The sequence below is a fragment of the Heptranchias perlo genome, chromosome 20 (genome assembly GCF_035084215.1).
Source record: "Heptranchias perlo isolate sHepPer1 chromosome 20, sHepPer1.hap1, whole genome shotgun sequence".
NCBI lineage: Eukaryota > Metazoa > Chordata > Chondrichthyes > Hexanchiformes > Hexanchidae > Heptranchias > Heptranchias perlo.
In genome coordinates, this window is record NC_090344.1 from 38,964,471 (window position 1) to 38,990,328 (window position 25,858).

The window sequence follows — 25,858 nt, forward strand, 5'->3', positions numbered from 1 at the left end:
CTATCTAACAGGCTTCAACACCCACAAGCATGCAACGTCCCGAGAAAGATATGTGCCACCTTGCCAGAGGTGTGGACCTACAGAGGTCTCGATGAAGGACAGTGCTGGCTTGGCTTGTAATGGCCATCGGCGAGGACAACCTCGCCCGCTGCTGATGGCCTACACATCGAGCGTGGACTCAAAGAGTAGGGAGTCACAGGCTCTCCCAGCAACATTAACGCTCAGGACTACAGCACAGGCTCCTGCGCCTCTCACTGAAAAGGCTGCTGACAAGGCCTGTCTTCAAAAGGGCCGAGGGAAGGTGGGTGGGTGGGTGGGTGGGTGGCTGCCTCAGGAAGGAGCTACTAAATACGAGAACAAGCAGAAAGATTAACTCTGTGGAACTTTACCTCTCGTATCCTGGGATGCCAAATATGTGACGTGTCCACCATTTCTGAACTATTTGTAAAGGGTATATCTAAAAAAAAAGGATATGGGTAAAAAAAGAGACAGTTGAATTAACTACAGTAAAATGCCCTTGGATCCATTCTCAAAGGGCCTTGGGCCTTCTCTCTGCCATCAATGAAAGAGGGTTGTGTGCCCCCAGTGAAGTTATTGGGAAAGCTTGTTTTGGTTCCCGTTGACGAACACGCTCGGCCAGGTTGGCACTTGCGCAAGGAATCGCCGTGGCCTGCGACCCTTCCTGCCCCTGCAACAACAACGGCCTCTCTGTGGGGACTCACCAGTTACCGGTCGGTCGGGTCTGCAATCCCTAACTCGAGAGCCGTGCCTCGCTCCACCCTAAGCCGCACAGACCAGGGGCTCCGTTCCGGAGTGGTTTGAGGGCACTGTGATAAGCACCTTAGAGTGCCCACATCCTATCCTGGGCCTTGAACACTGGGCTTTGGCAGCGGGCCGACCACAAACGGCTGAGAACAAACCAGACGCTGTACCAGACTTTACACCACAGGCCCCCCTATACCACTCTACACATGGCACCATCGGTGGTGAAAGGGCTGGAATCGGAGTGTGGTGGGCGGGGGGGACAAAGCCTGACAGAATCCTACTGGTGCTCTGGAGGTACGATAGGATAGACTTCCAATGCCTCGCTCCCTCTCCCCCGAGTGGTGAATACTGGAATCCAGTTCCACTTGAAAAGTGTGTGTGAGGGGGACAGGGATTGAGAGACAGAAGTGGGGGGGGGGGTGGGGGGGGAGGGGCAGGTAGAAAAATCCCACCCCCCTCCCCAAACAGAACACTGGCCTCAATATGTTTGAACAGTGCGCTACAGTTACATCACCATGTTCAGGAGAGGGCGGGAGCACCCAATGCAGGAAGAAATGCGGGGCTCCAGGTTGTAGCCAGCTGCCCAGTGGTGCGGCGTGCCCTACTGAACCATAGATGCCACTCTCTCCTGGGCAGTGCCACCGTCCCCTGAAGGGGGGGCAGGGGGAAAGTGAGTCAGGCTTGCTGCTCCTGACCGCTCTTTAGGCTCCTCCCCCGCCTGGAAAGTGCGCGCACGTGCGGAATTAACTCGGGATAAATCGGGCAGGACCGAGCCCCCTCCTTGACTGCCATTGAACAGCCCGTCCACTGACACTCACTGCCTGGGCTCGCATGTTAAGAAGGCACGAGCTACCAGAGAGTTAGCCCAGTGTACTGGAACTGGAGCTGGAAGCCAGTGGCAATCACTTGCCCACAGCCGATGGGAAGTGGGGAGGGAGACAATGGCCAAAAAGAAAAGGTCCGTCTGTGGCAAGGACGTTATACTGCGTGTGTTTGGCCAAGCAATAGTTATCTGACAGGCTCAGAGATGCACAGCTGTCATCCCATCCAAGGGTTCGTAGTCATAAAACCATGAGAGGCCCACACACCATACTGCTCAAATATCAGCATCCAAATCCTGGGTATGGGTTATCGACCATCCTCTCAATTCTTGATAGCAGGCAAAACAAAAAGGCAAAAGAACAACATGACTATCTTTCATTTCTGGCCGCTATTCCGTGGTTCCAAATCCCGTTAATGAGCTTTCTGTTGGATCAGTAACGTCAATAATGGGTCATGAATGAACTTTACTGTACGGTAGCTCAGGGGGAGTTGGAATATGCAGTATCAAAAATCTTTCAAGAATATTCTGTGTTTCTTAACATTGGAGTTTTGCCCAAAGTCAGTTGGGATGTCTCAATACATCACCGGACACAATGTCAGGCCGTTCAGAGCAAATCATTTCCGGCTTCCCCATCATTACAATCCACTCGGTGCCACTCTCAGCTAAGCTCACTGTGTCAGCCACAAGGGTTGGGCTTCAAATAGCTCCACGAACAGCTGCCAATGGCGCGCAAGTCGACTGGCAAACAGGCGGGCATCTGTGGCCTGAGGGTGGTCCAGCAGTTGCTGTGTGGCACTCCATCCAGAAAATGCCAAGGTTTGCCAACCATGGACTACAGAGGTCTACAATTCCACTGAGCATGGCCAGCAGGATCTCAATCTGGGTCCTTTTCAATGATGCCACCGTCCAAACAACAAAAACCCAACCTGATGCTCCGGAGCTTTACGGTGAAGGCTGATTATCAGCAAGTTGCAAACAGACGCTGCTCTGAGCACAAATCGAATCGCCGTTGTTTTTCACCCAAGTTCGGGGATCAGGCGGAAAAGTGGATTTGAGGTAGAAGGTCAGCCATGATCTTATTAAATGGCGGGGCAGGCTCGAGGGGCCGGATGGCCTTCTCCTATTTCTTATGTTCTTAAGTAGAACTTGTTTGCAGTTATTAATTGCACCATGTGTGCACATGCAAAAGCCTTCAGTTGAGAATGTCTCACCTCAGTAACTTAATAAGCACTCAAGCCTTTGCTTGCCTGAAGGATTCAGGGATTTCTCCCTTATTCCTTTTGCCAGTGAGAGAAGAGGGAACATCTGGGCTCCTGTAAACTGTCCAGTATCACAGGGCTGCCTGTGTTTGGTATCCCACAGAATCAAGACTAGACTAACAATCCCAAGATGGGCACACCAGGTTAATTCCCCAGTCAAGGCACAGCCTCGTAACTACAATACTGACGGATCCTGGTTCCAATCCCAATCCAGCCACAATCCTGTGCCCATGACCCTAGACCAGTGTTGTACAATATATTAGCCACTAGCCACATGTGGCTAACTGGGAATCCAGATGTGCCGAATTGCAATTTTGATTAATAAATCAAAATGATTAATAGACACCATCGTGGGGTGTGTGATCTCAACACTTATATTCGCACGGTGTATGCATGTGAACTTTAATCTTTTTGTGCATTTGCTGGTAAAATGGTAAGATGAGAAGCAGAGTGTGAGAGTGCTTTTTGATTGTTGTGTGTGCTTTACTTCCTTGGTTACTGCGTATTGGTTATCTGTTGCTATGGTGCGTAACATGGTTGGAAATATCAGACGACAGCACCGTGGAAACACCAGCCACAATGCACGGAGAGAGGAGCTGTCATTGTGGTCAGCTCAACCAATCAGAATAACCACTCCAGGGCTGTTGAAAGTCAGCCCAGCCAATAATCAGCGGGGGAGGGGGGGGGGGGCGGGGTCCGGACGGAGAGTGGGGGGGGGGGGCGTGGGGGGGGCCCCGGATGGGGTCTGGGAGGGCGGGGTCCGGACAGAGAGCCGGGGTGGGCAGGCGGGGCCCGGACGGAGAGTGGGGGGGGGCCACGGACGGGGTCTGGGAGGGCGGGGTCCGGACAGAGAGCCGGGGTGGGCAGGCGGGGCCCGGACGGAGAGTGGGGGGGGTCCGGACGGAGAGTGGGGGGGGCCCGGACGGAGAGTGGGGGGGGCCCGGACGGAGAGTGGGGGGGGGCCCGGACGGAGAGTGGGGGGGGGCCCGGACGGAGAGTGGGGGTGGGCCCGGACGGAGAGTGGGGGGGGCCCGGACGGAGAGTGGGGGGGGCCCGGACGGGGTCTGGGAGGGCGGGGTCCGGACAGAGAGCCGGGGTGGGCAGGCGGGGCCCGGACGGAGAGTGGGGGGGGCCCCGGACGGGGTCTGGGAGGGGGGGGCCCAGACGGAGACCAGGAAGGGTCTGACCAGTCAACGTTCTTCGCCAACACTCTGATGAGGTCATAGACCTACTCACAACTGCTGGACAAAAACCTAGAAGCTGCACGAAGATGTGATACGTCTGATAAATTGATACCAGAATTCCAAACTTTGGTGAAAGAAAATGACTCCAAACTTTACCACTCGCTGGTGGTAGATATTAATTGCATCATGTGATTTATATCAATTAATGTTAATTGTATCCTGGTGGTGTGCATCAATTGGGAACTCTCTTGTATCCATTTATAAGAGAGCTGGTCTAGGGTGTGGTGTGTGTATTGTGGATCTCTGTGAATAAAGGCTTGGAAGCAACTGAAGACCAGGCTCTAGTATTCTATCCTTCACTACCGGGCTATCCAGTTTATTACGGTCGATGTTTGTTAAGTGTTGTCCATTTACCTGTATTGTGTGTAGGGCGTCTTCTACTAAAACTGGTGCATGTGGCTAAACTGGTGTCGCCGTAGCAACACTGGTTTCCATTGGACATCACTACTCTAATCTGCGACCTGGACTACTTCACCAACATCTACACAGGGACCTGGAGAGATTTCTGTTTGGGACGAGGGTTGGAGAGGGGGGGGGGGGGCGCAGAGGGTTGGAGAGGGGGGGGGGGGGGCGCAGAGGGATGGAGTGGGAGGGGGGCGCAGAGGGATGGAGTGGGAGGGGGGCGCAGAGGGATGGAGGGGTGGGGGGCGCAGAGGGATGGATGGGAGGGCGGCGCAGAGGGATGGGGGGAAGGGGGCGCAGAGGGATGGGGGGGGAGGGGGCGCAGAGGGATGGGGGGGGAGGGGGCGCAGAGGGATGGGGGGGGAGGGGGCGCAGAGGGATGGAGGGGGAGGGGGCGCAGAGGGATGGAGGGGGAGGGGGCGCAGAGGGATGGAGGGGGAGGGGGCGCAGAGGGATGGAGGGGGGGGGCGCAGAGGGATGGAGGGGGGGGGCGCAGAGGGATGGAGGGGGGGGGCGCAGAGGGATGGAGGGGGGGGGGCGCAGAGGGATGGAGGGGGGGGGCGCAGAGGGATGGAGGGGGGGGGCGCAGAGGGATGGAGGGGGGGGCGCAGAGGGATGGAGGGGGGCGCAGAGGGATGGAGGGGGGGGGCGCAGAGGGATGGAGGGGGGGGCGCAGAGGGATGGAGGGGGGGGCGCAGAGGGATGGAGGGGGGGTGGCGCAGAGGGATGGAGGGTGGGGCGCAGAGGGATGGAGGGTGGGGCGCAGAGGGATGGAGGGGGGGGGGGGCGCAGAGGGATGGAGGGGGGGGGCGCAGAGGGATGGAGGGGGGGGGGCGCAGAGGGATGGAGGGGGGGGGCGCAGAGGGATGGAGGGGGGGTGGCAGAGGGACGGAGGGGGGGTGGCAGAGGGACGGAGGGGGGGGGGGCGCAGAGGGACGGAGGGGGGGGGCGCAGAGGGATGGAGGGGGGGTGGCAGAGGGAAGGTTTTTGTTTCCTACACTCCCGAGGAGAAAACAAAGCAAAATACAAAAGTAAATCCTGTTGAAATTCAACGTTTCAAAACCTTGCAATGCTTAAATGGCCTAATAGTCAACTGATATAAAGCTTGCACAAGGGGCAATGGGCTTTTATTAACACTCGAAGTTGTTTAAGGGCTGGAAACCACTCCCCCCACCCTCCACAATGCAGATACTTCCAGCAGTTCGTTCTTTAAATTGACGCTAGAACCTCAGATAAGTCGCCCATCGATAGTTTTATAAAGCGGTCCAAAGTCATCGCATCCTCTCTCATTCCTTAACCATTCCGATAATGACAATCACACACGTGGAAATAAAGGACTCTTCCTACCTGTATTATTACACTTCCATTTATCCAGGGAGAGGATAGCTCGAGCCGGAGCCAGGAAAGCAAAGGCGCTGGCTTGAAACAAGGGCAGTCTGAAGAACACAAAGGACAAATTGGATGAGGAACAAAGCCTTGAAGATTCTCTCCCTGGCTTTAACATAGAAGGTGACGCTTTTGAAAAGATCGGGGCTCCTTTGGTCAAGTCCACAACCAGACAGGGGGCAGCACTGAGCAACGGGTAATGGGGAACGTCGGGATTGCTGACACTCCAGGATTGTCCCTGGACTCTCCAGGAATTGAAGATTAATCTCCAGGACACTGCCGGGAGCAAAACCCGGGAGAAAAATCATAAAGTCATCAAAAATCATTGAGGAAAAAAAAGGTTTGTTTTACATTTTCTTTGAATACTTTTCATTGATTAATTCTGAAGATATTGCAGATGAGGGAGAAAAGCCTGTTTGACAGGGTGAGGCGGCGGCAGGCGGGAATTGATGTGATGGAACCTCCAGGAATACATCCAACCAGAGTTGGCAACCCGAGGCGGAACAGACTCAATGGAACACCTGATCCTCGGAAGAAATTTGACTCCTTGCACAACAGGGAGCCAAGTGTTGTATCCTGCACCTTGTCCAGTGCAGTGAGAGACAGGGAAGAGTTTCCCAACTCTGTCAGCAGTGGCCAACTTTACCAACAGTTTGGAGTTTCATTCACGGAGGGAATTCGAGCCACAGCAACGCTATTGTTAACCTGCAGTTTTATCTCCACTTAAAAAAAAAACACAGACAGCATGTTGAACAGCACAGTGTCAGGTCCAGACACACGGGACTGGGCCAGAGCAGGGGCAAGTTACCGGGGGCAACTGAGAAATTCAATAGTGAAAGGCTGTGCGTCCAATATCTTCACTCTTGTGGGCAATGTTTTTGGGCCGTTTATGCCTTCTTTGAGATGACAGAAGGTTGAGCAAAATTCACTTCTGTTTCCCAGGTATGAAAGGTTTTGATAGAATCAAAGGAGAAACTGGCAGGAAGGTCAGTGACCAGAGGGCACTGATTTAAGATAACTGGCCATAGAACCAGTCAGGAGGTGATGAGAATTTTTTTTACGCAGCGAGTTGTTATGATCTGGAACGCACTGCCTGAATGGGCGGTGGAAGCAGATTCAATAGTAACTTTCAAAAGGGAATTGGATAAATACTTGAAAAGGAAAAATTTGCAGGGCTATGGGGAAAGAGCAGGGGTTGTGGAACTAATTAGAAAGCTCTTTCAAAGAGCCAGCACAGGCACGACAGGTCGAATGGCCTTCTTCTGTGCTGTGAGATTCGATCAAGCATTGCCAGGAATCACGTGGTTCGGTGCAGAGGAAAGCTCCCTCTACGCTTCAGGCCAAATCTCAGTCGAGCATCCGACTGCACCAGTCATCCTGTGACTGCTGAGTGAGATCACTGAACTAGGCCAAGACTGATCCAACCTAACTTCACGCAGGATGCTTACAGCCACCGCCAGAGGAGACTTCATCTCATGGGTCTGAGCTGGATTTGAACCGAGGTCCAAGGGGTAGAAGGCCAGAGTCTAATCTGCTGTGCCATCCAGATGCCTCTCGTATCAGCCGTTGGTTGGCAGCTGTTTCAGCATAGAGCTCCCAGCGCACTGGGCATGACTGAACAAGGTCTCCAATTATAGTGTCTCCTTGCTGTCGTCAGCGTGCTAGAGGGAGGAAAGCCAATATTTCTCCAATTCATCCTTCTTCAATTTGAAACAATTATTACATTTAGATTTTACCCTCTGTTCTGCAAGTTATTTGCACCTGTGACCTCCACCACCTAGAAGTACAAGTGATGTGGAGATGCCGCTGATGGACTGGGGTTGACAATTGTAAACAATTTTACAACACCAAGTTATAGTCCAGCAATTTTATTTTAAATTCACAAGCTTTCGGAGGCTTCCTCCTTCCTCAGGTGAACGATGTGAAAAAATCGTTCACCTGACGAAGGAGGAAGCCTCCGAAAGCTTGTGAATTTAAAATAAAATTGCTGGACTATAACTTGGTGTTGTAAAATTGTTTACAATAGAAGTACAAGGGCAGCAGGTGCACGGGAATACCATCATCGCCAAGTTCCCCTCCGAGTCACACACCATCCCAACTTGGACATGTATCAGCCATTCCTTCATCGTCACTGGGTCAAAATCCTGGAATTCACTACCAAACAGCACTGTGGGAGAACCTTCACCACACAGACTGCAGCGATTCAAGAAGGTGGCTCACCACCACCTAGGGCAACTAGGGATGGGCAATAAATGCCAGGCTTGCCTCCCCCCTCCAAGCTCAGTAACCCTCTCCCCGGCCTCTGCTCCAAAGCCTCATGATTCTCGCTGTCTTTCGCAGGAGAAAGAACTCCCTTCTTTTTAGTGCCTCGGCTGAGATTGCGAATTCAGCAATCCCCATGCGCGGTTCCCATTCCATAGTATTTCCGAACTGTGTCCCATGACACCCAGCAAACCCCCAAACCCCGCTCCCTCCGGGGAAACTCTGCTGCCGTTAAGCACACGGTTTCGGCCGAGTCCGAGCTGAAGTTTTAATCGGGCAGAAAGTGCAAGTCGATGCCAACTATCGACCACAACAGCTGTGCTGGCACGGGGCACGACTCAGGGAAAGCTGCCCAGACTTGGGCCAAAGTAAACATTAATCAGCAGCTAATAAATGATTAATCGGTGATCCCCCCCAAAGTCAGGCCAGCTCAACACAGACCTGACCGGAGCAAATTCCTACTGGAAGTCCTGACATCAGCAGAATGCCCGATGGCTTTGCGGCTCGCACTGGGGGGATTGCCGCTTGGGTGGGGGGGCCGTGAAACTGGATTCGAAGTGCGTTTTGTGGGTAGGTGCTCACTGGGTACCTATTAGCTCGCATTGGTACATCTTGCACTCAACAAGGTGAGGGGCTTTAGTGCTGGGGAATGGGACACTTTCTATCTCAGGCACCATCTGTCAGCATCGAGCACTCCCAGCGTCAGGGAGCAGCAGTTAGATGTCGGGTCGAGCTCCCTCTACCCCACTTCAAAAGAGCACCCAGTGCGCCTGCGAGACTTTTTTCCCAGTTCCCACACACCAGGCACCATCTCTGAATAGATCAGCCATTTCACAGTGCTTGGGGTTGTCCATTGCTGGATCTATACTGCCTCAAGCTTGTGTAGGGGGGTGGAGGGGATGAAGAGTCCGTCCTCAGAGTCAGGGGACGGCAAGGGACTTCCATCCCGTTAATCCGGACTGGATTTGGCCCAAGATCCCGAAAAAGGGAAGGATGGAATAAAAAGACTCGACTACACATCTGATGCTTGGAAAGTGGACCTCTCAACTACCATCCCAATGTGAACCAAAAGTTCTTTCCAAAGGGAATGAGATGGTTGCCGGAGAAAGAGGAATACTGAAGGTTATGGGGTGTGTGCGGAGAGAAACACCGGCACAGACTTGATGGGCCGAATGGCCTGTTTCTGGAGCTGTAACATTCCACAATAAGCGAAAGGCCATGTCATAACCCACCGCACCACCGAGTTTCTCTCTCTCTCTCTCTCTCTCTCTCTCCCTCGTGTTAATGTAACTCTATAGGAAGAAAGAACTTGCATTTCTAGAGCACCTCAGGATGTCCCAAAGTACTTTACAGCCATTGAAGTGCTTTTGATGTGTAGTCACTGTTGTAATGTAGGGAAACCACTGGCCTGGCTATAGGTTTATGTGGTTGTGAATGGTGCCTTGGTCGGCCTCGTCTCGTTATTGCTGAGGTTTGTGCTCGGTGGATAAGTACCTGCATCCCAAGGTGCTCTGCAGCAGCGTAGTCAACCCCACGCAGAAGAAAATGGTCCCGATCAGCTGGCTGGTGGCCCACTGGTCAAAGCCAACGCACATGGCGTCCACCAGCAAGAAGGGCACAGCGACCGTGCCGCTGAAACAGGTCAGGTAGTGCTGTGAAGGGAGGGAAACAAAGTGGAGGTCAGCCCGTATCACACCACGCAACCTCACGCAGAACGACCCTGCTCCAACCGTCCCGCCCACGAGCACAGAGTGAAGCTTTCTGCAGTCGCACAAGTCCCACAGGGAGGGAGGGAGGGAGGAGGTGGCCATTTCAAAGCTCTTGTCGTCTGCTGCCAGCTTATGCCACCTACCTCTTTGCCCAAGCTTTTGGTCACCCGTCCTAGTATCTCATGTGGCTCAGTGTCCAATTTTGTCTGATAATCGCTCCCGTGAAGCACCCTGGGGTGTTTAACTACATTAAAGGCCCTATATAAATGCAAGTTGTTGTGGTTGTAAGGTCATTGACTGGGATCAGCGGGCATCAGTTGACTGCCTTTCCACTGAAATAACCATTCCCAGTTCATGCCCAGTTGTAGCTATTAAGCCTGGAGTTTCACAAGAGAGGCGGCAAACTTTATACAGTGCTAGCTGATCTCCCGTGACACACCTTCAATGTATTATTCTGCTGCTGAGGAGCAGTTTACATTTACCTGGCGTATCCCTTTTTCAAGTGGCTTACCCCTTCTTAAAGGCACAGCGTCCAAATTGTAAACAGGGACATCTTGAGGTCAACCAGGGTTCGCTTGTGAGGGAGTTTGCAGATGGGCCAATTTCTGGCACCAGGTCAGAAGAAACCGGCAATGAAGTGACTGCCATTATTTTTTGACTAACTTTGGACGCTGACGTGTGACGATGCCGGCGAGACCCATGACATCCATGTACATATTGACAGATGTATGCTACATACGTTTAAATCCTATGCCCTAGAGAGGACAGCGGACGAACACGTTGGTACATTCCTATGATCTTTACCTGCTCACTCTTTTAGTGGAGGCATCGACACATTTGGATTGCTCCGGGGATATCGCCCACACTAGTGTCTCTGCTCATATTTGCCGCCAAGCAAGTTTTCACACCCGATACATCTGGAACATTCTCCCCGTTCCCCCAACTTTGCAGTGCTCCACTCGCCTTGTGTCACCCCACTTTCCCCGTGCCTTTCACCGACTGAGGGGGGGAGCCTACAGTTGCCCTCAGCGTCCCGGGTTGAGTGCAGGATGACATATTTTATTCACAACTCAGCCAACGTCCCTCGCTGCTGTCAGCTGAGGAAAGGACCGGGCTCCTAAGGGATGCTCCCCTCGGTCGAATGGCCGGCCGATATTCACTCCACGCGTGAGCGATAGCCAGACGGGGTGCAGGCCCACGGGAGGGCTGCCAGCAGCGAATGAGCGTCGGCCACTGGAAGTCGGAGGAGGGAAAAGGCAAGGAGGAGGGAAAACCGGAAAGAACTAAACTGTGGAAAAGCAGTTCAGGACTTGGCTCTGTTTCCCTGTGCGTGCCAGAATCTTACTCGAAAACCTTCAGGCCTGACCCCAAAACCTTACCAAACGTGACTGAGGACTCTGGTTGCCATGATAACGGGTGGTTTGTCCCAATCTATTTCTCACTCGTGGCTCCCTTTGAGGAGAATGAACAGCCTTTCGTTATTTGGTACAGTGACCAACTGGGACAATCCTTGGGAACCGAGCCCCTTATTTGCCTTGGAGCCCCTTTCCATGTCCCAGTAAATGCTGTCGCCCTCAAGGAAGGGTGAAGCAAGAAGCCTTGAAAGGCATCTGAAATCTGTGAAAGCAGGTCACTAAAAGTTATGATTTCAGGAAAACCTTGGCAGAAGGAAGGTTCTCAGCAGGAAGATAAGACAAGTAAACAAAAAGCAGCTCTTTTATACAATAAACCTTGTGAAACAGCCGCTTGCCAAATTCCCGTTTCCCCCTCCCACTGTGCTTGTTCCCACCCGGTCCTTGTGACTAAACAGCCAGGTGGGCAGTGAAGCAATCTCCTCTCTCAGGAGAGGGACTGAACAGAAGGAAGCAGCAATGTTATTCCAAACGGATAAAAGTTTACAATCAACGCGCTGAATGACGGCAATAACGCAGCGATAGCAACAGCTTTTCCCATTCAGCCCACCTACCAGACCGAGCTCAGAACTGGCCTCAAATTACCCACTTAAGACACAACGCAGGCTTTGAGAAACGGTACCTCACCGGAACAGGGGTAGGCCATTCGGCCCCTCGAGCCTGATCTGCTATTCAATCAGATCCTGACTGATCTGTGTCTTAACTCCATCTACCCACCTTGGTTCTGTATCCCTTAATACCCTTGCCTAACAAAAAATCTATCAATCTCAGCCCTCACTGGATAGCTCAAAGCAGCTTTTGTTCAGGGAGCACACCCCCGCTGTGGAATTATTCCAAGAGTTTTATGACTCTGGGTGAGTCGATAGACCTGAGCAATTTTACTGCTTTAAAATTTTTTACTGATTTTCGAATTCTCAAACTTGTTTTCAAATCCCTTCACGGCCTCACACCCCCCGCCACCCCAATTATCTCTGGAACCTCCTCCAGCCCGGCAAACCTCCGAGATCTCTGCACTCCTCCAATTCTTGCCTCTTGCGCATCCCTGATGTTAATCACCCAACTATTGGCGGCCGTGCCTTCAGCTGCCTGGGCCCTAAGCTCTGGAATTCGCGCTCTAAACCTCTCTGCCTCTCTCTCCTCCTTTATGAGGCGCTCCTTAAAACCTACCTCTTCGACCAAGGTTTTGGTCACCTGACCTAACACGATCTTATGTGGCTCGGTGCCAAATTTTGTCTGATAACGCTCCTGTGAAGCGCCTTGGGACGTTTTACTATGTTAAAGGCGCTATATAAATGCAGGTTGTTGTTGTTGCTTCCCCCTCTGGTGATACTGGACAATGGTGAATACATGTAGCTGTATCACAGCTGGCCCTCCCCCAAAGATGCCAATTCATGTGATGGTATCACTGGAATTATCTCCAGTATTTTGGCCAAGCGGCCATTCTTCATGTGTCAGCAGACTGGGCCATGATCGCCGTGACAACCATAAGAAATAGGAGCAGGAGTAGGCCAGCCAGCCCCTCGAGCCTGCTCCGCCATTCAACAAGATCATGGCTGGTCTTCTACCTCAACCCCATTTTCCTGCACCATCCCCCAATCCCTTGATGCCTTTAATATCTGGAAATCTATCAATCTCTGTTTTGAATGTACTCAATAACTGAGCCTCCACAGCCCTCTGGGGAACAGAAGTCCAAAGATTCACCACCCTCATTGAAGAAATTTCTGCTCATCTCAGTCCTAAACGGCCTAGCCCTTATTCTGAGACTGACCCCTGGTTCTAGACTCCCCAGCCAGGGGAAACATCCTCCCTGCATCTACCCTGTCGAGTCCTGTAAGAATTTTACATGTTTCAATGAGAGGCCTATTCTGTCCTCAGCTCACGGCCCACTTTCTAGTGGGGTGGCTGGACCTTGATCTGGGAGTGCACAATTTGGCCTTATTTTCTCCCGCTCGCTCGGCCCAGGCGGACGGCTGCGGTGCTGATAGCTGACTGCAGCCCCTTTTAGCTGCTCAAGGACGGGCGAGGTGAAATGGAACTGTGAGCTGAGATCATGGAAAGCCATCAATATCCGTCACATTAACGAGGCACTTGCTGCCAGGAGGAATAAAAAAAAACAAGTGCTTCCTATCAGCCAGAAGAGTGGTGAGGAGGTGGGAAATCGCAGAGAAAGGAGAGCAGGCAATGCAATTAAGAATGACGTCGTGAAGGGAAAATAAGCCATTCAGTTGTGAATTATTTCTTTTGCTTGTCACATGCAGACTGCGACTTCACCCTGGGCCACCGCTGCATTAACCTGGTGTGATTGGGGCTCGCACTGCAGTGATAATGATACAGTTCAGGAACAGCTCGACTGCTTATAAAAAGCACCTCTGTAATCAGCACAGAATACTGAGCTGACTCACACTGTTGGTAATTGGGATTGTTGAGCGTGGGACGAAGACAAGGGCAGACTCCCAATCCCGGGTTAGTCCCCACATACAAGGGCAGACTCCCAATCCCGGGTTAGTCCCCACATACAAGGGCAGACTCCCAATCCCGGGTTAGTCCCCACATACAAGGGCAGACTCTCAATCCCGGGTTAGTCCCCACATACAAGGGCAGACTCCCAATCCCGGGTTAGTCCCCACATACAAGGGCAGACTCCCAATCCCGGGTTAGTCCCCACATACAAGGGCAGACTCCCAATCCCGGGTTAGTCCCCACATAAAAGGGCAGACTCCCAATCCCGGGTTAGTCCCCACATACAAGGGCAGACTCTCAATCCCGGGTTAGTCCCCACATACAAGGGCAGACTCCCAATCCCGGGTTAGTCCCCACATACAAGGGCAGACTCTCAATCCCGGGTTAGTCCCCACATACAAGGGCAGACTCCCAATCCCGGGTTAGTCCCCACATACAAGGGCAGACTCCCAATCCGGGGTTAGTCCCCACATACAAGGGCAGACTCCCAATCCGGGGTTGGTCCCCACATACAAGGGCAGACTCCCAATCCCGGGTTAGTCCCCACATACAAGGGCAGACTCCCAATCCCGGGTTAGTCCCCACATACAAGGGCAGACTCCCAATCCCGGGTTAGTCCCCACATACAAGGGCAGACTCCCAATCCCGGGTTAGTCCCCACATACAAGGGCAGACTCCCAATCCCGGGTTAGTCCCCACATACAAGGGCAGACTCCCAATCCCGGGTTAGTCCCCACATACAAGGGCAGACTCCCAATCCCGGGTTAGTCCCCACATACAAGGGCAGACTCTCAATCCCAGGTTAGTCCCCACATACAAGGGCAGACTCTCAATCCCGGGTTAGTCCCAGCACAAGGGCAGACTCCCAATCCCAGGTTAGTCCCAGCACAAGGGCAGACTCTCATTCCCGGGTTAGTCCCAGCACAAGGGCAGACTCCCAATCCCGGGTTAGTCCCCACATACAAGGGCAGACTCTCAATCCCGGGTTAGTCCCCACATACAAGGGCAGACTCCCAATCCCGGGTTAGTCCCCACATACAAGGGCAGACTCTCAATCCCAGGTTAGTCCCCACATACAAGGGCAGACTCCCAATCCCGGGTTAGTCCCCACATACAAGGGCAGACTCTCAATCCCAGGTTAGTCCCCACATACAAGGGCAGACTCCCAATCCCGGGTTAGTCCCCACATACAAGGGCAGACTCTCAATCCCAGGTTAGTCCCCACATACAAGGGCAGACTCCCAATCCCGGGTTAGTCCCCACATACAAGGGCAGACTCTCAATCCCAGGTTAGTCCCCACATACAAGGGCAGACTCCCAATCCCGGGTTAGTCCCCACATACAAGGGCAGACTCTCAATACCGGGTTAGTCCCCACATACAAGGGCAGACTCTCAATCCCGGGTAAGTCCCCACATACAAGGGCAGACTCTCAATCCCGGGTTAGCCCCCACATACAAGGGCAGACTCCCAATCCCGGGTTAGTCCCCACATACAAGGGCAGACTCTCAGTCTCGGGTTAGTCCCCACATACAAGGGCAGACTCCCAATCCCGGGTTAGTCCCCACATACAAGGGCAGACTCTCAATCCCAGGTTAGTCCCAGCACAAGGGCAGACTCTCAATCCCAGGTTAGTCCCCACATACAAGGGCAGACTCTCAATCCCGGGTTAGTCCCAGCACAAGGGCAGACTCCCAGTCCCAGGTTAGTCCCAGCACAAGGGCAGACTCCCAATCCCGGGTTAGTCCCCACATACAAGGGCAGACTCTCAATCCCAGGTTAGTCCCAGCACAAGGGCAGACTCTCAATCCCAGGTTAGTCCCCACATACAAGGGCAGACTCTCAATCCCGGGTTAGTCCCAGCACAAGGGCAGACTCCCAGTCCCAGGTTAGTCCCAGCACAAGGGCAGACTCTCAATCCCAGGTTAGTCCCAGCACAAGGACAGACTCCCAATCCCAGGTTAGTCCCAGCACAAGGGCAGGCTCCCAATCCCAGGTTAGTCCCCACACACAAGGGCAGGCTCTCAATCCCGGGTTAGTCCCAGCACAAGGGCAGACTCCCAATCCCGGGTTAGTCCCAGCACAAGGCAGACTCCCAATCCCGGGTTAGTCCCAGCACAAGGGCAGACTCCCAATCCCGGGTTAGTCCCCACATACAAGGGCAGACTCTCAATCCCGGGTTAGTCCCCACATACAAGGGCAGACTCCCAATCCCGGGTTAGTTCCCACATACAAGGGCAGACTCTCAATCCCGGGTTAGTCCCCACATACAAGGGCAGACTCCCAATCCCGGGTTAGTCCCCACATACAAGGGCAGACTCTCAATCCCAGGTTAGTCCCCACATACAAGGGCAGACTCCCAATCCCGGGTTAGTCCCCACATACAAGGGCAGACTCTCAATACCGGGTTAGTCCCCACATACAAGGGCAGACTCTCAATCCCGGGTAAGTCCCCACATACAAGGGCAGACTCTCAATCCCAGGTTAGCCCCCACATACAAGGGCAGACTCCCAATCCCGGGTTAGTCCCCACATACAAGGGCAGACTCTCAGTCTCGGGTTAGTCCCCACATACAAGGGCAGACTCCCAATCCCGGGTTAGTCCCCACATACAAGGGCAGACTCTCAATCCCGGGTTAGTCCCAGCACAAGGGCAGACTCTCAATCCCAGGTTACTCCCCACATACAAGGGCAGACTCTCAATCCCGGGTTAGTCCCAGCACAAGGGCAGACTCCCAGTCCCAGGTTAGTCCCAGCACAAGGGCAGACTCCCAATCCCGGGTTAGTCCCCACATACAAGGGCAGACTCTCAATCCCAGGTTAGTCCCAGCACAAGGGCAGACTCTCAATCCCAGGTTAGTCCCCACATACAAGGGCAGACTCTCAATCCCGGGTTAGTCCCAGCACAAGGGCAGACTCCCAGTCCCAGGTTAGTCCCAGCACAAGGGCAGACTCTCAATCCCAGGTTAGTCCCAGCACAAGGACAGACTCCCAATCCCAGGTTAGTCCCAGCACAAGGGCAGACTCCCAATCCCAGGTTAGTCCCCACACACAAGGGCAGGCTCTCAATCCCGGGTTAGTCCCAGCACAAGGGCAGACTCCCAATCCCGGGTTAGTCCCAGCACAAGGCAGACTCCCAATCCCGGGTTAGTCCCAGCACAAGGGCAGACTCCCAATCCCAGGTTAGTCTCCGCACACAAGGACAGACTCCCAATCCCAGGTTAGTTCCAGCACAAGGGCGGACTCCCAATCCCAGGTTAGTCCCCACATACAAGAGCAGACTCCCAATCTCGGGTTAGTCTCCGCACACAAGGACAGACTCCTAATCCCAGGTTAGACCCAGCACAAGGACAGACTCCTAATCCCAGGTTAGACCCAGCACAAGGACAGACTCCCAAACCCGCGTTAGTCCCAGCACAAGGCAGACTCCCAATCCCGGGTTAGTCCCAGCACAAGGGCAGACTCCCAATCCCAGGTTAGTCTCCGCACACAAGGACAGACTCCCAATCCCAGGTTAGTTCCAGCACAAGGGCGGACTCCCAATCCCAGGTTAGTCCCCACATACAAGAGCAGACTCCCAATCTCGGGTTAGTCTCCGCACACAAGGACAGACTCCTAATCCCAGGTTAGACCCAGCACAAGGGCAGACTCTCAATCCCAGGTTAGTCCCAGCACAAGGGCAGACTCTCAATCCCAGGTTAGTCCCCACATACAAGGGCAGACTCTCAATCCCGGGTTAGTCCCAGCACAAGGGCAGACTCCCAGTCCCAGGTTAGTCCCAGCACAAGGGCAGACTCTCAATCCCAGGTTAGTCCCAGCACAAGGACAGACTCCCAATCCCAGGTTAGTCCCAGCACAAGGGCAGGCTCCCAATCCCAGGTTAGTCCCCACACACAAGGGCAGGCTCTCAATCCCGGGTTAGTCCCAGCACAAGGGCAGACTCCCAATCCCGGGTTAGTCCCAGCACAAGGCAGACTCCCAATCCCGGGTTAGTCCCAGCACAAGGGCAGACTCCCAATCCCGGGTTAGTCCCCACATACAAGGGCAGACTCTCAATCCCGGGTTAGTCCCCACATACAAGGGCAGACTCCCAATCCCGGGTTAGTTCCCACATACAAGGGCAGACTCTCAATCCCGGGTTAGTCCCCACATACAAGGGCAGACTCCCAATCCCGGGTTAGTCCCCACATACAAGGGCAGACTCTCAATCCCAGGTTAGTCCCCACATACAAGGGCAGACTCCCAATCCCGGGTTAGTCCCCACATACAAGGGCAGACTCTCAATACCGGGTTAGTCCCCACATACAAGGGCAGACTCTCAATCCCGGGTAAGTCCCCACATACAAGGGCAGACTCTCAATCCCAGGTTAGCCCCCACATACAAGGGCAGACTCCCAATCCCGGGTTAGTCCCCACATACAAGGGCAGACTCTCAGTCTCGGGTTAGTCCCCACATACAAGGGCAGACTCCCAATCCCGGGTTAGTCCCCACATACAAGGGCAGACTCTCAATCCCGGGTTAGTCCCAGCACAAGGGCAGACTCTCAATCCCAGGTTACTCCCCACATACAAGGGCAGACTCTCAATCCCGGGTTAGTCCCAGCACAAGGGCAGACTCCCAGTCCCAGGTTAGTCCCAGCACAAGGGCAGACTCCCAATCCCGGGTTAGTCCCCACATACAAGGGCAGACTCTCAATCCCAGGTTAGTCCCAGCACAAGGGCAGACTCTCAATCCCAGGTTAGTCCCCACATACAAGGGCAGACTCTCAATCCCGGGTTAGTCCCAGCACAAGGGCAGACTCCCAGTCCCAGGTTAGTCCCAGCACAAGGGCAGACTCTCAATCCCAGGTTAGTCCCAGCACAAGGACAGACTCCCAATCCCAGGTTAGTCCCAGCACAAGGGCAGACTCCCAATCCCAGGTTAGTCCCCACACACAAGGGCAGGCTCTCAATCCCGGGTTAGTCCCAGCACAAGGGCAGACTCCCAATCCCGGGTTAGTCCCAGCACAAGGCAGACTCCCAATCCCGGGTTAGTCCCAGCACAAGGGCAGACTCCCAATCCCAGGTTAGTCTCCGCACACAAGGACAGACTCCCAATCCCAGGTTAGTTCCAGCACAAGGGCGGACTCCCAATCCCAGGTTAGTCCCCACATACAAGAGCAGACTCCCAATCTCGGGTTAGTCTCCGCACACAAGGACAGACTCCTAATCCCAGGTTAGACCCAGCACAAGGACAGACTCCTAATCCCAGGTTAGACCCAGCACAAGGACAGACTCCCAATCTCGGCTTAGTCGCCACACACAAGGAAAGACTCCCAAACCTGGGTTAGTCCCCACACACGAACAGACTCCCAAACCCGGGTTAGTCCCCACACACGAACAGACTCCCAAACCCGCGTTAGTCCCAGCACACAAGGACAGGCTCCCAAACCTGGGTTAGTCTCCGTGCACAAGGGCAGACTTCCAAACCTGGGTTAATTCGAGCACAATGACAGACTCCCAAACCCGGGTTAGTCCGAGCTCAATGACAGACTCCCAATCCTATCAGGAATCCCAGTCAGTGAGGAGAGATTCCCATTCCCACGTTAGGTCCACACAAGGAGGGAACAGACTCCCAGGGAAATTAAGGAGGATCTTTATGGACCAAACCTTCATGTTTAAATATGGATAAAAATAAAACTGCGAATGTCGGAAATCTGACACAAAAATCAGGAGTTGCTGCAAATTGAGAGCAGGTCCATCAGTTTTGTATATTAAGGGGCGAGTATATCTTCCAGCTCTGAGGAAGAACCTACATCCAAAACATTAATCAGTCTGTCCTCTTCTTTCACCTCCCAGTCACTGTGCATTTACAACATTTGTGCTTTGATTTGATTCCCTGTTCAGTGTCCAGGTTACACATTTAACCAGATTGACACTGCGAGCAAGTTAATGATACACCGCAAGTCAACAGTGCCAACATAAACCCGGCCACTCTGCAGCAACCCTTGCTGTCCTCATTCAGCCTGACCGCTTTCCTGCTCAGCGAAGGGAGTTTGATTTTTTGTTCAGGTTGCACATGGCCGAGTCACATTGTGCTGTGTGTCCTGTCGAATTGCTGGGCTGACTGACACGGTCATTTACAATGAGACGGTCATAAAACCCCAAGCTCAGACTCTGTTCCTACCTCTGCACCCCCCCCCCCCCCCCACCCTCAATTCTCATTTTCATGCGCGTTTGGACTTTGAATTATTAATGAACGTTTCCCTCACCAATTTCAAACAATCCTTAATCAGCCATTGCTGTTACTCAATCGGCCAGGAGCACACCACAGCTTGGTCACTAGGCCCTCCTGAGTCCCAATGACAGCACTGCTCAGTGGGGTGGGTTATATCCGAAGTAAACAGCCAACTTTAACCAGGAAAGATATTGCCTTACTTCCCCTTCTCTCTCAGACAATGAGCGGGGAGACATCTGTCTGGGGCGGCAGTACAGAAACGGACCACAGCAATTCGACATCCCATTTTATAACCCCGTCCCATTTTCTTTCCCACCGACTTTGTGTGGAAAAGGTAACGAAGGTGGGGTATGCGCCCAAAGGCAAATATCACCCCCACCCCCATCGGGTGTCAGCCAGCTATTTGACCATGGAAGGCATCACAGCCAAGCCCGGTGTGATCCTCACCTTACCTCCACACACTTCCAGCTCGGGAGTTGCTGGCCAGTTTACCCTAATGCAGATGCTTTGCAGCCAATGGTCGCCCCCCCCCCCCCCCCCCCCCCGCCCAGCTCACCCCCTCCTCCTGTCACTGCCCCAGGTGAGATCAGCACAGGGATCGAATCTGGAACCTTCCCGAATCAGTTCGGTGCGGAGACGGTGCATTAAACCCGGAGCGACGGGAGTGCTGGTTGAAGTTACAAGTCAAAGAAGGAGCTGGCCATTCCGTGCTTCAGAACCATTATTTGCCCCCACCCCCCGCCCTCCAGCCCTGGGCGATTTCTCTTTAAATTACCTGCAAGCCCAAGAATATACAGAGATACCAGGGCGGAACGTCTTCAATGGTGTAGATCATGTCCATCCTTTGGGGATCAATGGTTCCACTGCACTCTGAGGCATCAGATAAGGAACCCTGCGAAAGACAGAATGAAACCATCAAAAATGAGCATTCAATCCAACTCCCGCATTCCCAGAGTTTCACTGGGGGCGGGGGGAATCTTTCACCCCGGGCAGATGGCTGCCTTAGTGTTCAGACTGGAGATGACTGAAAGTATCCTCCTTCCCCACTCCTCGGTAAGGAAACGGAGGACCTGGGGTTTTCTTCCCAAACAAATTGACACCAGAGGAGAGAAAGTGAAGGGTTTGCCCACTGTTCTGGTGAATAAGATCCACACTTGCCTTCTGAGGGCTCACCCGAAGGCAAGGTCTTAGGCCGGTTGCCATGACGCTGCTGTTCCTGGAGGCTGCGGATTGTGGGAGAAACTTTTGACTCTGAGCGACAAAGGGTTTTAAGTTACAGCATTTTCAACAGTTCCACTAAACCGTGACTGCAGGCAAGTCGCCAAACATTGATCCTCGCACAGCTGGGGCCGAGAACACAATCTGGAGAGCAAGTTCAGGCATTTAGAGGGCTTCAGAGGAACGTCCATACTAGTGAGGCCGCTGCTCCCACAACTTCATTAACATTTTCACTCTTCTTTTCATCTGCCCGTGACACTGATCTGATAACGTTTGCCTGGCAATTGGCAATGTTTGATGTTAAATATCCCAAAAGAATAGCAAGGGGAGCAGACAAGGGAGGAGGAGGAAAACCGATAAGTAAACTAGTCAACTCCAGCTTTAGGATATGTCAACTGGAGGCTTCTCCCCAATAGCTCATTGGGCCCATGCACTACGGTGCTGAGCCCCAGGGACCCCGAAGGTTTCAGGCTCACTTGCCAGGCCTCAGATCCCCTGAATTGGGAAGGGGAGGATAAACCAGCCAGGGCTCCTGTTGACGCTCGCCCGAGATTCCTGCTGGGAGGTGCTCGTTCGTTGCCGTCAAGGACAGAAGAGGTCTCAAAGGCGAAGCACTCCATGGTCAAATAGCCGGCCGACACGCACCGCCTCGGTTCACGTGGAATACCGGCGCCCAGGGAACCAGAAGCTACCGTGACTCGGTGGGGGCAATTTTCAACTACCTCAACCGCCCAAGGCCTGCCTGATGCAGTTGTGCAGGCGGCGATCAGTCTGCCCACCTGAAACAGGGGCAAGGCCGCTTTAAGTATGCAAATCGGGGTCCGAAGCCGTGCACACTCCAGGCGGTGAGCGGCCTAACCACTGGGCCTTAAGAGGAACCGCTGGAGGCCGCTCCGAAAACCGCCCCCAGTGCTCCTCCCTGGGCCCACAATAAAAAAAAAGCCAAGTGATTGAAGAAAGGATGGAAAAGCAAAAGGGCAATGAATGAACAGAGACTCAGAGGGTCAAATACACCATTCCTTCAAAGCGGGAGTTCGGATCGATGAAGCCCAAAAAACAATAATATGCCACCAGCACTTTGGGCTTTATCAATCGGTCTAAAGGACTGTTGGAACACGGGATGCTTTGCTGCAGAGAATGGTTGAATTAGAGACCACTGCATCTCTTAAGAGAAAATCGAATAAATATTTGAAGCAGAGAATACAGGAACACCAAGAAAGAGAGTAAGACAGTGGGATTTAGGTTCGGATTGCTGTAACGAAAAGCTGGCACAGGCACAATGGGCCAAATGGCCTCGTCCCATGCTTCAGGATTCCCAACCTGAGGGAAGAACTGTGAGGTTTAGCAGTGTTGCCTCGTCTTAACTAGTAGGTGAGGCCAACACAATAAGGAAACTTCAACATACACTTACACAGCCCCTACAATTTCAATTTTACTGCAATACTACATCTCGTGCGCAAAGCTCTTAATTCAAACTACTCCCGCCACGAACCCATCAGTGACGGAACCTTAACCTTCAGTACTTTGTCCTCATGTTCTACGCTCCCTCCAAATTTGGAAGGACTTGACACTTGTACTACTTCCATAGTTCAAGTGGACACTGATCTGACTCGGTAACCAGAGGACACAGATTGAAGATAATTGGCAAAAGAACCAGAGGGCAAGAGGAGGAGAATTTTTTTTACGCAGCGAGTTGTTATAATCTGGAACCCACTGCCTGAAAGGGCGGTGGAAGCAGATTCAATTGTGACTTTCAAAAAGGGAATTGGAGAAATACTTGAAGGGGGAAAAATTTGCAGGGCGACAGGGAAAGAGCGGGACTAATTGGATAGCTCTTTCAAAGAGGCGGCACAGGCACGATGGGCGGAATGGCCTCCTTCTGTGCTTGTATCACTCGGTGATTCCTTGACTGTTGCGCTGTACCAGCACAGTGGCACCTCTTACCTTCTCCGTGACGCTGTTCTCTTTGGCGTACACCGCCATCAGCTCAGTGTCCTCGGTATCTTGCTCACCACTGGCCTGAGCAGCTCCATTCATCACCACCTGGGAGGGGAGAAGCAGCAGGAGACACATGGGTTAGGAAAAACAACTGGCCAGGAAAAACAACTGGCCAGGAAAAACAACTGGCCGCTTAGGAAAGCTGGCAGGACTCTCATCTCCCAGGAGAATCAAAACAACAACATCTTGCATCGAGATAGCACCTTTAACGTAGTAAAACGTCCCAAGGCGCTTCACAGGAGCGATTATCAGACAAAATTTGACACCGAGCCACATGAGGAGATGTTAGAACAGGTGACCAAAGGCTTGGTCAAAGAGGGAGGTGGTTTTAAGGAGGGTCTTAAAAGGAGGAGAGAGAAGTAGAGAGGAGGAGAGGTTTAGGGAGGGAATTCCAGAGCTTCGGACCGAGACAGCTGAAGGCACGGCCGCCAATGGTGGAGCGAAGGACATCGGCGATGCGCAAGAGACCAGAATTGGAGGAGCACAGAGATCTCGGAGGGTTGTAGGGCTGGAGGAGGTTACAGTGATCGGGAGGGGCGAGGCCATGGAGGGATTTGAAAACAAGGATGAGAATTTTAAAATGGGAATTTTAAAACCCATTCTGGTGGTGGGGGCGGGGGGCACTAGCAGAGTGAACCGTGACACATACATGAAGCACAATAACATGGATGACATTGCAGCACATCTGCAAGCAGTGCCACATGTCTTCGGAACTATTTTGATTCCCCCAACACCCAGCACCCCCCCGCCCACCGTAAACACTTCACTCCCCTGCTCTGCTGAAGGTGGCAAGTTATGCTGAGGTAGAGCTCCACCTGTCTCAGGTGAGCATCCTTCGCCTGTGAGCGGAGGCAGCGAGGGCCAATCTGTGTTGGCAACCACATCCCTCGAGTGGCTTCCTCCCGAGCGAGCCAGGCCCCCCAAGGTCCCGACAAGACGGCAGGGAGGACATCCGCTCCCAGTCATCATGGGAAATTTGGACTGACGCTGCTTAATAGCAGGGGCCTGCTGGAAGTTACAATCACAACAAACACACATGGGGCTGAGAGTCGGCAGCACAAAGGGCTCATTCAGCAGCAATTAGGACGACCAATTAATCGCCTCAGATAAATATCTGATCAAGACCAGAGCTGGGCCACGTACACATGCAGATGGTTCAAACACACTTCTGGTCCCTAGGTGACTGGGACCATGGAAGGGTCATCTGTGGCATGCAACTGGTCACAAATAGCCCTCATTGAGTTGGTACGGTGTGGCTGTCACTCCATAACCTTCAGAGGACACATCTGAACTGCCTCTGGTGCCTGGCAGAGTGTAACCACAAGCCTGCGCTCCCCCCAAACGCCGAGCCCCCCACTTCAGCCAGGCCGCGGTGTGGGGAAGCGCCAAATGAGGACCGACTGCTTCGTCGCGGGGCAGGGTTGAGGAAGGGAAGTCCCGTCCCACAGAGTTGCTTCTTTGCGCCGACAACGGCCAGTTCCAGAGCAGCGCGGGTAAAATCCCTGGAGAGGCCAGTCCGCCCTCTCAAGCCAGGGCGGCTGACAGGGGAGGCATTGAACTAAAAAAACAGGGAGTCTTAAAACAGATGACTCGGAATGCTTGCATCAGTCACTGTTTCCATGGTAACCTGGCAAGCTTGAGCAGCCGGAGGAACAAGCAACACCAGATAAAAGGGTCTCCTGCTTCTCCCAAACAAACTTCACAACTGTGTGTTCAATAATAATAAACAAGAACGGAGCAAGAGGTTAGCAGCACAACAGCACGTAGCCATTTGCCTCTGTCAGGACCTTTAGGGTCTTTGCCAACATTCGCCTTCCCTTCCCCAGGAGGAGGAAGAGAAGCCACATCCGGACCTTCCGAAGTAGACCAGGCCCCTCAGGATTGCTCAGTGTTCAACATGCTCCCCGCAAGGAGAGCCTGCTGCTAGAATTGAGTGCACAACGAGGACACAGAGTGTCACAAACCAGGGTGTGGCCCGTGGTAAACCAGGGTGCAGAAAGTGACTCGCCTTCAATGGCAATCCTCACCTGTCCCACTCAGGACTAACCCGGTTCCAAAAAAACCCAGCAAGACACATCTCACCCGATCCTAACCCTGGTCGATCATGTCACAATGATCTATCTCTGACACAACTCTATTCCAGAACAGAAGCGCTGACACAATAGAACATAAACATTTCCAAACCAGCCGTGTGAAATCCGGGCTGTACTTACAATTATTGAAGCCTTTTCAATTCAGAAAGGCCCATCTGTTCACCAACTTGCAACGCTCGTCTCATTTTAAACTGCGACAATCTGAAGCACCGAACCCAACATTCCAAACAAAAACTTTTAAGCCTAGAAATAGCCGCTGGTGACATTCGTGCGAAAACGTTTAACACGTTGAGACCACATTACTCTCTCCGTCTCGTCAGTGTAGGGCATTAACTTGTTTAACTTGCTGGTCTTGATTCTGGGGAATCAGGCAGGCCAAGTGGAGCAAGTATCAGTGGGGGAGCATTTAGGGAGCAGCGATCATATCATAAGGTTAAAAAAACTATGGAAAAGGACACGGACCACTCTAAAGTAAAAATACTCAATTGCGAGCGTTAGGGTCTTTTGTTCCCCGGTCAGGGTCATACATTATCCTTATGAGAATCAATTTCCCCAAATGTTGCTTGAAAACTATCGAGTGCAGCAAGTTCCACAAATTCAATGCAACGCTG

General features: G+C 53.0%; 1 protein-coding gene across 1 annotated transcript in view; it reads right to left on the bottom strand.

Moving 5' to 3' along the window:
- The window catches only part of slc23a2 (solute carrier family 23 member 2), a 76,844-nt gene that overhangs the window by 31,729 nt on the left and 19,257 nt on the right, over window positions 1-25,858 (bottom strand). The window contains exons 3-7 of the mRNA XM_068001040.1: window positions 23,101-23,199; window positions 20,714-20,830; window positions 9,636-9,793; window positions 5,841-5,929; window positions 390-457 (exon numbers count right to left, since the gene is read on the bottom strand). Of these exons, the coding sequence (XP_067857141.1) occupies window positions 390-457; window positions 5,841-5,929; window positions 9,636-9,793; window positions 20,714-20,830; window positions 23,101-23,199 (531 nt within the window). The remainder of the gene's footprint in view (window positions 1-389; window positions 458-5,840; window positions 5,930-9,635; window positions 9,794-20,713; window positions 20,831-23,100; window positions 23,200-25,858) is intronic.